Source organism: Phoenix dactylifera, chromosome 14 (genome assembly GCF_009389715.1).
Source record: "Phoenix dactylifera cultivar Barhee BC4 chromosome 14, palm_55x_up_171113_PBpolish2nd_filt_p, whole genome shotgun sequence".
NCBI classification, from domain to species: domain Eukaryota; kingdom Viridiplantae; phylum Streptophyta; class Magnoliopsida; order Arecales; family Arecaceae; genus Phoenix; species Phoenix dactylifera.
In genome coordinates this window covers 81531-96710 of record NC_052405.1, presented here as the reverse complement: position 1 = coordinate 96710, position 15180 = coordinate 81531, and the positions used below count along the sequence as shown (strand labels likewise).

The 15180-nt window shown below is 36.6% G+C and overlaps 1 protein-coding gene across 1 annotated transcript; it reads right to left on the bottom strand.

Annotated features, from left to right (window-relative positions):
* Positions 1-154: 154 nt before the first annotated feature.
* On the bottom strand, positions 155-13837 carry LOC103701408 (ATP-dependent DNA helicase Q-like 4A). The gene is made up of 28 exons (XM_039133198.1): positions 13597-13837; positions 12219-12310; positions 11877-12056; positions 11231-11288; positions 10755-10962; positions 10513-10667; positions 10237-10410; positions 10022-10152; positions 9547-9919; positions 9336-9467; positions 8910-8996; positions 8705-8832; positions 7815-7935; positions 7577-7728; positions 7374-7509; positions 5467-5590; positions 5311-5381; positions 5157-5225; positions 4927-5055; positions 4685-4843; positions 4481-4561; positions 4236-4397; positions 4049-4104; positions 2062-2194; positions 1874-1968; positions 1681-1758; positions 1225-1610; positions 155-579 (listed from the first exon to the last, which is right to left on the bottom strand). The coding sequence occupies exons 2-28, from the start codon at positions 12239-12241 to the stop codon at positions 353-355; spliced, it is 3828 nt and encodes a 1275-aa protein (XP_038989126.1). The 5' UTR covers positions 12242-12310; positions 13597-13837; the 3' UTR covers positions 155-352.
* Between the last annotated feature and the right edge of the window lie 1343 nt (positions 13838-15180).

Below are 15180 nucleotides of genomic sequence, written 5' to 3'. Positions count from 1 at the left end.
AAAAATATTTTTATTTAATTAAAACTTTTAAATAAAAGAGATAAAAAAGTAATATTTTTATAAAAATAAAATTTTTATATTTTATAAAAAAATTATGAAAATATAGAAAAGCTATTTTTCACCGATTAAAAATTAATATTTTTTTTTCAAAACTACGTTTAAGATTAACTTTAAGTCAACAAAATTTATAAATAAAATTTTCTGCAACTGGCCATGGTCTGAGAGAAGCAAGCATGTGATCCTGAGGCTGGATTTGCCTGCAGGCAAATTCGTTTTGGGCTGTCACTTGTCATGAGATCTTTCCAGCGCTCCATGTTTTGTCCGTACTCTTTTATGGTGAACCTCAAAGCGTCTATTCTTTCGGCCCTCTATTCTGAGCTGGCCAAGTCCTTGTCAACCTCGGGGCCCAACTCTGTTCCACTCGTACCCAATCTTTGACGTAGTGGATCAGGTCCAGATTCCAATTCCAAAACCAGGTCATTGCTTGCTCAGAGCCCGGCCCGGTAGAAAAGTAGCAACTGGGCCGACCCACACAACTTTTATCATCCAATGTAGTCCCCGGGAAACATCCTCTCAATCCTACAGATCAACTGTTCCATTTCAGCCTGTGGTATATATATCAATTTATAGCCAACATGCGTGCACATGAGATAAAAAAAATGTTAACCTTGTGTCCGTGATTAACAGCAGTAGCTCTTCAAGTAGGCTTAGATGCAAGGATTGAGATGCCTGAATGAAAGTGCTGCCAATGAGAAGATTGGAGCCTAACAGACTTTTGAAGGCCAAAAACGGATGAGATACCCTCCTTACGTTTCCAGAGAATGTATATCAAGGTAGCATTCCATTTTTAGTTGTCAAGACATTACTTAACATATATATGTACACTTCTTTCTGATAATTATAACATTCCTCACAAAAAATAAGTGAGGCTTCATGCAGGAGTAATATGAACCAAGTCACCGCAAAAAAAAAAAAAAAAACGTCAATGAGCCACAGAGATAGGAGACTGATGATATCCTTTTTGTTAGTACGGTAGGGAAGATGATATCTGTTCTAGTAGCAGCATTAAGGTAGCAGACTGAATGGAAGAGGATGCAGAATGCGAGTTACACTCTCTAGCCTATAGAAGGAATCCACCAGGAGGCATTGCACAAGAACCTCTGTCGCACATCAACTACTTCTTAAATGTGTATTCTTGGAATAGATTATCAATGGGGCAGTTACCTTCGCTTCCTGGTCGCGACCATTGAGGCAGGACTCTACCCGTAGCCTTTTGTTTTGCCTTTGGATTCGATTCCTCAGTCTCCATGTCACATCCATCCAGATCAAGATCTATGCAGCGGCCGTTGTAGGTTGATATACTTGCAGTATCAGGTGCACCTTTTCGGTCATTCCTAACCTTTGTTACCCGCTTCTTCGATTGAACAGCGCTTTCTGCAAAATCATTGTCATTAACAGCTGAATCAATGCCTGTTGACCCTCTTCTCCTCTTTGCTGCATCAGTATTTTCGTTGCTGCTGCTACTACTGTTCCTGTTTGCTTTTTGGTACTCTTTGATGGTAGACTCTATGATTTCCAATACGCGGTCTCCATACTTATGTACCTTCGCCCTGTATCAATTTTTTTGATTCAATATATGTTTTCTAGCTGATTAGTGGTTCAAACGGAATAGATCCTTACTTGCCAATGCCATTGATCTCAAGAAGTTCTTCTTTGGTTCTTGGAATTCTCTTGCTAAGATGCTGCAATGTGGCATTTCTGGAGTCGGAATCGAAATCCTTTAGGTATTGGCGTGGCCTATGCTATCAAAAGGACATTGGACATGTGGGTTTTGTGTGTTTTATGTGTTTATAATAAAAAGAAAACAGCTCACCCAAATATGTGGTATGCCATGACCCCCTCGCCAGCTTCTTTTACAAGCACAGTTCGAAGCATTCGCAAAGCAGCATACAATTTGGCTGACAGATTCTGCAATCAGCACTGAATCGCTTTAGAACTTTTTTTTAGAAAGAAACATGTCAGAACCGTTACTTAAATTCACTATGTAGCGGATATTATTACCAAGTCTACTTCATTTTGTGATGGAGTATTAGCGTCAATTGATGGAGTGCTCATCATTTCTGGAAGCAATGAACCCTTTGCTGGTGTCACTTCAGATCTGCTCATTTTGGATGCCTTTGCAGGAGCAGGAAATCTGCATTGTAGCAAAACTTTTAGCATTATAAATTGTGTTGGCCAAAAGTTTAGTTCAGCAAATCATTTCAAACAACAGAATGATATAAGTCACATATTAATCATAACCACTGACAACCGACATTGCATCTACAACAACAGAAAAGTTGTATAGTGATTATCATTGCTAATTTCAAAACCTCTTCCCTGGTAAATAACAGATTGACTTGTAGACAAGCAAAAAGCCTTATTTGCATGTTATGATTATTTCGGAACATTGCTGTGGCATTAAGATATAGGTGAATGATACATATCACAAACAGCACATTAGAAGCAAAGATGACTTCTAACCATGGTATGTCGTACTATACTGAACCGGACAGTACTGGGCATACTGTACGGTACCGTACCAGTTCAGTATCAGTACCGGTGGCATTCCGACTCTCGGTACGCTAAAAAAACTCCGTACCATACCGTACAAACACTGTGCTAGTGTAGCACCGGTATAGGGTCTAGTTCCGATATGGCGAATCTTGCTTCTAATTAAATGACAAATGAAGAGATACATGAAAAAGCATTGGAAAATTAATCCCATTTTTTCCTTCGAAAATATTGAGTCATGTTTCCTTACCATGTATTTATAGTATTGACAAAACATGGGAAATCAACTTTTAAAAAGCATATTTTCTAGAATTCTTGGAATGAAGAACTGCATAACCTGATCTCCATACTTCACATAGGAAAGACAGAATCTCAGGATTTTTCGAAGATAGGAAAGTATGTTAGATAGGTCAAGCTAGGTACATGGCTACGCAACTCAAAATCGACAGATTGTAGATTCCCAAGGAAAAGAAAGAAGATTGTCAAACACAAGACTTCACAGAACAAATAATTTTAAGGACAGCCGTCAATTATGGCATACTACCCAGTCATATATGCTGCTTGACCTAACCACGTCAATGACAGTGAGGAAGGAAGTACAGTCAATGTTGTGTGCCCTTCCATTTTGCAATTTATTTCGAAGTACATCAGTCGACTTTACAAGATATTCATCTTTGTAGTTCAGGATACATTCTTTCTTGTCTATCCGTATGTAATTTAGCTACTTTGTGTTTTTGCCCTAATGACTGCCCTATTACATGCTTGAAACAACCTAAAAATATGCAATCAGAACCTAAAAACACAATTTTTGTGCCACAGTGCAAGCAAAATTAAAAGAAATGTACTTCATATAGGAAATAATCAGATCCCCGATTTGAGTGAGCCAAATCTACATCAAAAGTAAAGGATCTGATATCGCTCCTGTTCCACAGATCTGACATGGTTTCTTTTCTTAGAAAAGAGTTGGGCAAGGCCCAGACTGCTTTCTTTAAGCAGATGAAAGAAGAAATAATGTATGTGTTATTTACCTCCTCGTTGCCTGGTTAATCTCGTGCAGTCTGTCTTAAAGTCAACATCATGCATCGCTATTTGCTCATACAACATTGACTCACAAACCATAACAGACCAATCCTAAAACTTATTATATTGAGAAAAGAAAAAGCAATGAACATCAACAAGACAGTTTATTCCACTATCCCCAAAATTAAGGTATCAAACTGTGGCCAACATTTCATTGTAACAAAAGAGTTAAAGTTAGAAATGCAAAAGTTCAAGTGCAATACTAGAACACCTACCTACCAACCAGCTTTATGCAGGCTGGTTGGTATTCCTCTCCCCATTTGAGAGGTCCAATGTTCATGGCAACCACAGCATAAATCTTTCAAAAAAAGGAAAGAAGAAAATCCTAGGCACCTAGTTCTCTTATTACTAAAAAAATGGCATACTGGATAAAGGAAAGAACACAAGTGCAGAGAGCAAAAACAAAAAGTCCAACCTCAGTATGATAGGTTGTCTGCCAGAGCGGAGTCTCTGAGCTTTAGATTCATTTACCTGCAGAACAAGAGTTGTCACAATTTAGATGCTATGAATGCTTGATAAATCTGTGATCGAAAAAACAACCAAAAGCTCATTCAGTCAAGTAACACAAAGCAGTCTCAAGCGAAACTAATGGGCTAACTCACCTTCAATACAGAAGAAACAGATCCATAAATATCGCTTTTTCTTACATCTTCAACAAGAATATCCTCAATAACTAAATGCCGCATCACTCTGGATGCCTCACTTTTGGCTAGATGTTTGCCCGCCCCATGAAGGTCCAAGGTATCGTGTCTGTGTCTTTTAACCTACATTTAGGGTTGCACAAGTAGGTCAGCTTACTGACATTATAGAGAAAAGTACGCAACTAGTTACTTATGTTGATACATACAATTTGGCTCAGGGAACCTCTGTAAACTTCCAGAATGTGAGATGTTGAATACTTTTGGCCCGTCAATATCACTAACTCAACCTACAAGCAGGCATTTTTAACAATAATGCACCAGTTTGCACATATCATTTATAGTGAAATATTAACTATCAGTGAAAATTGACTGCAAAAAAAGTTCTAAAGATAAGAAAGTATATCCCTGACCAGTTGCTTTGCAATATCAGTTACATCTTTTTCAATCCAGTTCGACATTTTAGAACAGTTATCACATGTCTTTCGGCACCTTAAAGGATCAAATTTTTCACCCAAATGAATCAATTGCAGTAGTCGTCTGCAATCGATATCATTTTCACAATAGTTAACCTGTAAAAAGTAATATCACCAAAAAAATTATTGCTTTTCCATCAAATGCTTGACAATAACGAGAATTGAATATTTTCAGATACCATGCGTAGAAGATTTTCAATATTTGTTTCCAGTACTCTATCATTGCTAGCTAAAGAATTGCGCCTTGTTCCAATTGATACAGGGCTTTGCTCTATTACTCCCTGAGTCAGCATGTGCTTGACCCGAATCTAAAGATTTCCAATAAAAAGAGATCAAATAACAAAGCAAACATATGTCATTGCAACAAAATTCCTAGATCAATGAAAAATAAAAAGTGCTCTTGACTTACATAGTCGCTGTAGTTGTAATATAAAACACAAGAAGAACGCTGACCATCTCTACCGGCACGCCCACATTCCTGGGGGAAAAGAGAAAAAGAATATAATAATTTGAAGCACATTTGTGGCACTAGTCAGATACTACAGATGCATTTCAAAGATTACCTGATGGTAACCTTCAATAGATTTTGGAAGAGAATGGTGAATAACAAACCGAACATCAGGTTTGTTGATACCTGAAATTCATATATTACTATGAGATGTCCACAACTTATCTACATTCTAAAAGCACAGAAACCTAACATGACAATTGCTGAATACCCATTCCAAAAGCCACTGTGGCACATATTATATTGATTTCATCTTTGCTCCACTGCTTTTGAACATATGCTCTTTGAAGAGGATCCATGCTACCATGGTAAAATGAAGCTTTATGTCCATATTCCTAAAAAACAAGGAACATTTTTTGTTAGTTTTAAGGATGCATTTATGACCAAATTGACACAAACAAAAGCCATTCACTTAAAATATGAAGTAATAAATTTATCAAAATTCTTAATATGCATTGGTTCAAGCATAGAATGCAAAAAAACACATATTTGTTGCATGGTACCTTGTAGCTGCAAATCTTACTTGGTCACTACAAGAAACAAATGCAAGATAAGTAATGCAAAGTCTTTAAAAAAAACTGAACTTTGATAGGATGAAGAAGAATCGACAAAACAAGAGCATATATGATTTAGTCTGGTAACAATTAAAGTCAAGAGCATATATGATTTAGTTTAGAGTATGCAAAATATTGAACTCCACCTGCAGTTAGTTTTCATTTCTATGTGTTGTTTTTTTGTAGATTAGCCAAGAAGAAGCTAGTCAGTTTTCTTAACTAATCTTTTTTCCTCAGGGAAAGTTTCAATCTTTTTTCAGTGATTCTGTGGTCTCTGTGAAAACCATATAATTAGCTGAGCTTAAAAAGACAAGGAAAGATGGTTAATCGACTACAAAATAGCAGGGCTTATTGCAAATTAGTTGCATCATGAACCCTCACTGTCATAGTCCTGTTTAAACATGCCTGTAATATGTGAGAAGGCCTTAGGGCACATTTGTTTCTCCTCAATATGTGAGGCCATATAAGGCATGAAAACTGTAGAGAATGAAGATGAGCAAAATTTTGGACTATCTTAAGAGCGCAAGTATGTGTTCCAAAGCTGAGTCAAAGGTAACTGACGCATATAATCAAATGGTGAAAGAAGTTTCAACTTTCCCCTCTGTCATCCTTTTGGATGATCAAACAATTTAGAAAGAGAGAAAATGACAAATTTCTTGATTGATTGTTGATTTCCCACACACTAGTTAGGGGAAAGAGTCAGATGGCTAACTATATCCAGCTTGTGTTAAAGTTTATTTTTATTTTGATCATTGCTTCATCCTAGCTGGAGGGTGCCACTAAAGGTTAAACTGTATTTTCCATCTCCTGTCGTTGTGACATTTCAACGGTAAATAATTTTGTTTCGCATAGCTCCTCTCCATACAGTGTGAGTTTGCCTAGAAATATGCCTCATCAATAGCATCACGAGTTCATTGCCTTAACTCAAAATTTTCTTTGGTGCTGCCAAAGAGTTCTCAGCAGTAACAGTGAATCCTCAGGCATTACTAAGCATCTAAGTCTATATTCTGGGTTCACCATATTGGCCACTTCTCATCAAAATCAAAATATCATCATAGTTTTCTTGGAATATTACCTTTAAGACTATCTTCACACTGGAATTAGATTGTCTATCTACATATCAATCTGACTTTCATGAGGAAAAATCCATGTATTTATTAGTGTGACAGCAAACTAATGAATTTCTTCCAACACTAGATCCTCGAGTTCAATAAATAATGTGTTAATACAACATATTGAAAAATTGACTGGCTGTTTGTCTAGAGGGGTTTCAAACATTTCAGTTGCAAATTTCAAGAAACATATTGGTCGGCCTTCAAACCAGAAACAAGAACTAATGCATATTCAAGAAGCAAGAAATAATAAGAATTGCCGAAGATACTGAGCATAAATTGGACTCTTGATACAAGAAAGCCAGTAACAATCACCGAAGTCAGGAGGGGAGAAAAGAAAAAGAAAAGAAAAAGAACATTCATGTCAGCATATATTTTATTTTCAACATAACATTTTTTTAAACGAGTATCTTAAGATAACCTGCAGTGCCATACTAAAGAAAGCAAAAAACCTGTAGTTTCTCAGCCACTTTTTCACAGTCCATTCTTGAAAGACAATAAATGATGCCACATTCATCAAAATGGTTTTCTTTGATGAATTTATCAATGTCCTCCAGGCACTTTTTTGTTTTGGGCAATACAGAAAACCTGCAAAAGTTAAAACCATCATCCAGTATAAAGCAGACAGCAGCAGTGCATCTCAATTGAGACTCACCACAAGTTTGGGCGGTTAAAACTTTGTTGAAAAATGATGCAATTCACTAGGCCAAGAGCTTGCACAACATCTTCCTTTACACTAGCTGTTGCTGTAGCAGTTAGAGCCAACACAGGAGTATTTGGGTACTTTTGTTTCAAAATACCAAGCCCCTGATAGAGTGCAAAATTTTAGTCAGAACAGGGTAAGTTTGAAAGGTTCTCATGTGTGCTGAAAACAAAGTTTTTATCATCACAACCTGATAATCTGGCCTAAAATCATGTCCCCACTGGCTTACACAATGAGCTTCATCAATAACAATTCTAGCAAGTGATCCCCGCGAGTACAAACTGTCCAAGTGTCTCAACAGAACATCACTCCTGTATCAGACAAATATTTCCAATTGAGTAAGTGCCGTCACTTCAATTTAAAGAATATAGGAAATTCCCAAGTGTTTTAGGCCAAACGAATTTCTAAAGTTAATGCAGCTCATTTTTAAGATCACACATCATTAATGTTAGGAGCCGTGCACGTAACTTCACCATGCATCCATGCAAATACAAGCATGCATATATATGAATGTCAGCATATAGCTGTATTTCCATGAACCAATGTGCTTTTACAGATAATTCCCTATTTCCAGATTATTCTGGAAAATATTCTTTAGATTGAATGCCATTTTCTGGCACTGAAACAATCCTGTTACATTAAGGTGATGCTTTTCTGCAGAATGTTAAATGAGAAATGAACATATAAGAAGAGCCATAGGAGTAGCATCAATAAAAACAAATGACAGAGAACTGATCAAGATGGTATGGGCATGTACAGGAAAGATTTGAGGGGGCTCCAGTAATGAGGATCCTCTAATCTTTGATAGAGACACAGGAAAAGGACGGGCAAATCTAAGAAAATATGGATGAAAGTTGTGGGTAAGGAAAATAAAATAGCTTGAAGTGACATCCCAAGTATCCCTAGTTAGTAACTCTTGGTAAATGAGGGCTCAAAAGTTAAGATAAAATAGTTGGGCAAGGCTTGTTGGTTATATTATGGTTTATCGGTGCACCATCTTATCTGATATAGGAAGTTAGAAACTGTATCGAGTTGAAATTCAAGGCATAACGACCCTTAGCTTATGGAAGCAGTACTCACTTGGCAATTTTTTCTGGAGTTACATATAACAACTTGTATTTACAGATGGCAGACATCAATTCTCTAAAAATCTCCTGTTGTTCAGCCCACTCCATACTTGCATTCAGATAAGCAGCAGGAATATTTGCCTGCTCAGACATAGAAAGTATTTGGTCAGTTAGGTGCCATATAACAACATTTTCATGTTAAATGAAATGTGCAATACCTGCAACAGATGCATTATTTGATCCTGGATGAGCGAGACGAGAGGAGAAACTACCAATGTTATTCCAGGACAGATTAGAGCAGGAAGCTGCATGACAGCTAAATTTATGTTATAGTAGGATAAGTTACAAACATTTCTCCTAAGCTAAAGGGATCAAGATAACTGACCTTTAGACTCAACAAAGGGAAGGGGAAAAAATCAATAAGAGACGGAAACTTGCTCTATAAATATGAAATATATTATAGTATTTTGCATACATCAAAAAAGGCATCATTAATCTATATCTCTAAACAACGTGTAACCGGCGATGAGCCCTACTAAAATGAGCCTTCGAAAGCTACAAGAGAACTTCATAGCAAATTTAACAGCAGAAAATGTCAGGAGACATTATTTCCGGTAGCCTAATTTCTCGGGTAATGCTTGTACCTGGTATGTCAGGCTCTTTCCACCACCAGTTGGCATCAGAACAAAAACATTGTGTCCACTCATTGTTGCATTAATCACCTCTCTTTGATTGGGACGAAAGGAGTGATTCCCGAACACTTTTCTGTTATTGGCCTGGCAAGGTGTCAAGTACGAGTAAGCATCAGAGAACATAGGAAATGCAGATAACCTGACATATATTGTGGAAAACCACCTCAAGTTTCTTGGTCCATGGAAAATCTTCACTCTTCCACCTCTTATCACTAGACCCTTCCATGTAATTAACATCAACAAGCTTTGGAGTAAACATCTCTCTTTCTGTGTGTGCTGATAGAATACTTGTTCTATCTGTATAGGAGAATGGTGCCATTGAACTCCAAGTCCCAGAATTCCCTGGTTCATTTCCTATATGAACCTGGGAATTGAATCTGGCAGGATCTATAGGAAATGTGTTCACAGGAGTCTCAGGTTGAAAGACCTGTGCAGCAGTTGTTGAGGCTGTCAAATGCGATCTCCATCTTTCTCCATCTTGAGTCAAACGATGGAGATATTTTTCAAGCACCTGAATCTGTTTATTGAGATGCAACCTGACAAGCAAATGCATGGAGGAGCAAAAAAAAGCATTTTATTATTAAATATAATTTTTTTCAGCTAACATGGAAATAACATTATGTCAATATAGGACAAACCGCTCTTGGCGAAGATTTTCACATCGTTGAGGACCAAGTTCAGCAGCATTATCGAGAAGTTCATTTGATACCGTAATCAACCGATCCTTCATCTCCTGCAGATGAGTTGTTGCTTCTGGGCAAAGAGCCAGCTACATAATTGCAGATATTAGATGAATGTCATGATTAAAGCAGTACCCTTTAGAAGAAAACTAGATGACAGTGAAAAGGTGTACCTTGAAGCCGTGAATACATGTTTCACACAGTTCGTGTGGCAGGCTATTTTCACTGGGGCCTGTTGTATTACCTCCACCACCAACTGGAGTACAAGGCGTATGTTTAGATGTTGATACTTCAGGTGTTCCAGTGCCGTGATAGTGTTCCATGACTATTTGGTCTACATCAATATTCTGAAACACAAATTGGTCAATGAACTACAAAAATTGATCTAAACACAAGTTCCATCGATACATCTATAAAATAAATAAATAAATCACAACCAAAAATTCTACCTCCATAATTTCATCATCATCCAAAACATCTAGAAAATTATCATTAGCATGCTTATCACTGTCAGCATGCACAGTTTGGTGATTTTCAGGACCTCTATGAGAAGAACTGTGCGGCATCGATGCTCCAACAACATTTGGTTGCCTCGCATTCAAACCTGCATCAACCTTTGTATTGCAATTATTGTTCTTCCATAAAGAATTTCTCATATAATTCAACAAAATGCCTCCAAGGAGTAAATTACATGGTACATCACCGGACGCTTTATGTGGGTATATACTTGCATGAGATGTCATTCCATGTCTTTGGAAATCAACAACATTGTTGATATTGTTGGAGTTTGAAACTTGAGCCGGTACACAATATGTATTATGATTCAGCACTGGAGCAGTTAATCCAGGTCTTAAATACTGTTTGCTTGTTACCCGACTTCTGCAGAGAGCTTTCCATGCCTGCCAAAAAATTGAGATCAAGGGGATGAGAGTACATGCCAAACTAATTGAATCATCATGCTGCACCAAATTCACTGGCTCAAGAAACAAGACCAAGACACAAGAAAACCGAAAGAAAAAATGAATAAACTGAGAAGAAATTTCAACTTCCATTTAGTGATGCAGAGGTTATGTTTAAATTAGTTGGTCTCGTGAGTTCTAGTGAGGAGTAAAGTGGGTATATCATCGGTAGAATAGAGAATTTCTTTAGTCGTGATACTAAGTGTACCTTCTCAATTTGTAAATTTTGCAGCCTCTCAGGCCCTTGAATGATACAAGCAATAGACCTGACAATGCAATATGCAAAAAATTAAGAGTTGAGAAACAAAATATATGTCATATAGATCAAAGTTACACTCAGAACAAATAGCATAGTAGATAAGTTATAATTACTGAGAATATGAGCCAGAATGATTGCAACTATCCATCGCTTGGTAATAAATTACTTAAGGATCAAGAGAAATTTTTTTTTTTTACAATCAATAATTTGCTTCTAACTTGTTGATTTACTGAACTATAAACTTTTGTCTAACCTTGCTTCTCAACCCACACATGCATATGGGCATACTAATATATGGGCACACGAACATATGTATGCATGCACATATAGTGGTTATGTGGTAACCAGTAAATTCCGAATCTCTAATCTGACTAATTTGTCAATAGAATTTTGCCTCCAATAGGAAATGATAGCAGAGTGAGGGCCCAGATCTCAAAGCCATACATAATGCAGCCATGATTGAACAGAATTTTTTGATATATCACATCTCTTCGTGACATCATTTGCAGCAGGTATGAGATAATGTCAGGAGAAAAATATATTTCAATGCTCTAGAGTTAGAATTCAAATAATCAGACCATCAAGACAGTTGTACCTTGCGCACATCCCTTCAGCACTTTCTTCAGGTCTGGGTTTTTGTGGTGATAAAGAAAACAGAAAGTTTGAGTTCAAGAATTTCTCTTGACAAGAGAAATTCTCAAAAGCAGCCACATGATGCAACCAATTGACCTTAGGTGGCTTATCCCTGCAAGTTGATTCTGAACTGAAGTTTCCTCTGTTGGAAGGGTAAAATTTATATCAGGTAAAAGATTGAGGGGGGAAGAAAGGAAAAAAAGGAAAGAAATAGAAAGGAAAAAATAAACTAGAACTAAAGAGAAGCAAAATGTTCACAATAGCAAATTAAAAATTGTCTAAAATTAGATACAATGAAACATGCCTTGGCAATGCTTCGTTATTCATCAGTAAGCATGCTCGTATGCTTCATGTAGTTGTACTTCACTGATCACAGCAAGTATATGAAAGCAAAACCTGGAAAAAGATGAAATCATAAATCAATGATTAATCAGGCATAGTTACAGTAATAGTCTGAGGAATTCAAAGTTCATTATGATTCTGTGTTGATACCATATATTTATGAAACATTAAAGGCATGTCAAACAAGCATGACCTATAAATTTTATACCATATAATGGGGTTCGCAATTGATGGAACTGTCGAAACTCAATGTTCTAGAATGCTAATGAAATTACTACAATAAGCATCATATTGCCAAACCAGATGAAGGACGGATCCTTCCAAAAACCTGTGGTTGATGGCATGTCATTTTATCCTAGCAATAGTTTAAAATAACATGATGAGTTACTATATGTATCGGTGCTTGCTATTGCTGTGCCATGACAGCATTGTTAATTTGCCACCACATATTGAAACCTAGAAGTAGACATGTTGCAAACTTGTCCTTGTACAGAACTTGTTATGCAAAGGTACTTTGTATATTAAAACTTTGAAGTTTAGCAGAAAGATTATGATCAAATGAAGTCTCCCTCTGGGAATAACCTCAAGTTCTAGGACCTAATTTTGTCTAATAAATTGCAGGTGATACACAGTGACACCAGGAAAGTGGTTAGAAAAAGCTATCATCTCCAGACATCCTCATTCCAGCCTCCTTCCAAGCCAACAACATGAAAGTGTTCTCCATCAGGCTGTAGCAGGGAAGGCTAATTAGTCAAAAATTTAAACTTATTTGCTTTTTGACTGGAAAAGGGGAAAAAAGACATTTTTTTTCCGAGTGGTTGGTAGACCATCAGTAAAGACCCCACAATCAAGTGAATTTTTGCCTCAAGTACAATATTCTGATTCCAAACTCCAATGTTTTTATGGATTTATCAACATGTGATGCGTTCAAAATGTCAAACTGAGGCCCTTTCCGCTCAAAATTAATGAAACTTATTCACCATATATAATATAATAGACTATAACAAATGAGTACGAACGCAGCATTTCTCCTAGCGTCTTCCTTACAGATTAGATTCTTGTTTTTCTAATCCATGACATATACCGTAGTCCTCACCTCCACTAAAATGCACATGGTCCTCGCGTTCTATTTTCCAATAGTCAGCAGAAAACAATGCATAAACCATCCAGAGATTCCAATCAAAAAAGAAGCTAAAAAGAGACGGCATTGACCTCCAGATCGCTGGAGACACCTGAAATTGCAATCTTTCGGGAATAACGCAGGTACATCGATGGATTTCTAACTATGAAATAGGAATTAAAGAGCTGCGACGAAAAGAAAGAAACGCAGAAATCAATACCCGCGATCTGGACTCCGGAGAGGCAGCGGAGAGCCTCTAAGCCCTAGAAATCGAGGAGACTGAGGCTGAAACTGCTCGGATTTGGGATCGGCATGGGGAAATGGGGACGGGAAGGGGGTTTCGCGGATCGATGGGCGATAGGAATCGGAGAAGCGGGCGTGAGGGTTTTGGTCGCCGGAGTGGGGGAGAGCGGGATAATGGGGGGGTTTGGCCTTCGAATTAGCGCGGGATGGTGGCATTTTTCACGAGAAGCGTAGATGAAGGTGGCCGGCCTTCCGGGAGCAAGGGCTTCGATCTGGACCGTCCACTCCAACGAGCCTCTGGATCTGAAGTCGGCATAATTTTGTGGGATGCTGACGATTAGGCAGCGTTTAATATTGTTTTTATTGCAAAAAATAAAAATTCCATTTCTATTTTTTTCAATATTTTTACAATAATATATATATATATATATATATATATATATATATATATATATATATATATATATATATATATATATATATATATATATATATATATAAACAAAACCATCAGTGAGGCTACGGAAAGATGGAAGCATGCAAGTACCGAGCAAGCACCAAGAGAGTAGGGAGTGGGCGCTCGGAGAGACAATGCGACGAAAGCTCATAAATACAGATATTGGCAGATAATCAGTGTTTTTTTTAGTTTATGCTCCTAGATACATTATCTTTTTATTGATAAAATTATTTTATTTTTTAAGAAAATAGATATACTATTGATGAATCGAAAGTATTTGTAAATGACGATCGATGATATGGTTCACTAATGCAATCTGGCAGACTGGTGCATAGTGATACCATGATGCTCCATGATGTATATCAATTTGCCATCAATCTTTATTAATTGTTTCAAAGCAAATTTATTTAGCCCAGCATGCAAGGACTCAAATGGAATGATTTTATTTAGAATTTAACTGAAAATAATAATTCAAAATCATAAAGAGGATAAAGGAGTTATTTCATTTGTGAATGTACTTGATTTAATTCATGATGCACTGTTTTTGAAAAGTAAAATTTATGAAAAAAATGATCTTTTGAACTTAAGAGGGATTGAAATTTTTTAAAATGCATGATTTTATAGTTTTATATTATTGTAGAAAATCAATTGTAATCAAATTTTGGCCAAACTGGCTTATATCATAATTCGAGATAAAAAACAAAAATCAATTATAATCAACACAATGTGACCCAAAATCCATTTTTCTACATAATAATCACGAAACCATTTTATGATCATTATACAAAAAATAAGAAATAAAATATGATAATACGTTCATCTTCAACTTACTAATTGTGAAAAGGTCAAAATTTCATGAATTTTTTTTTTAAAGTGTCCATGGAACCATTCTAAGATCACTATATATAATATAAGAAATGAAATTTCATGCCATGGCATCCTATGAAAGATAATTACATCAATAGTTCAATTTTTGTGAAGCTATATAGTGATCACGAAATAATTATATGGTTGTCATATGGAATACGAGAAATGAAATTCAAGGTCTAGTCATTTTATAAAATTATCAGGTCCATCAAGTCTAAATTTATTTTTCTATATGGT

Coding starts and splice junctions, on each gene's coding strand:
- LOC103701408 (XM_039133198.1), bottom strand. CDS start 12,241: ATGAATAACGAAGCATTGCCAAG. Junction 12,057..12,218: donor AATAACGAAGCATTGCCAAG/GCATGTTTCATT, acceptor CCCTTCCAACAG/AGGAAACTTCAGTTCAGAAT. Junction 7,729..7,814: donor ATTTTAGGCCAGATTATCAG/GTTGTGATGATA, acceptor GCACTCTATCAG/GGGCTTGGTATTTTGAAACA.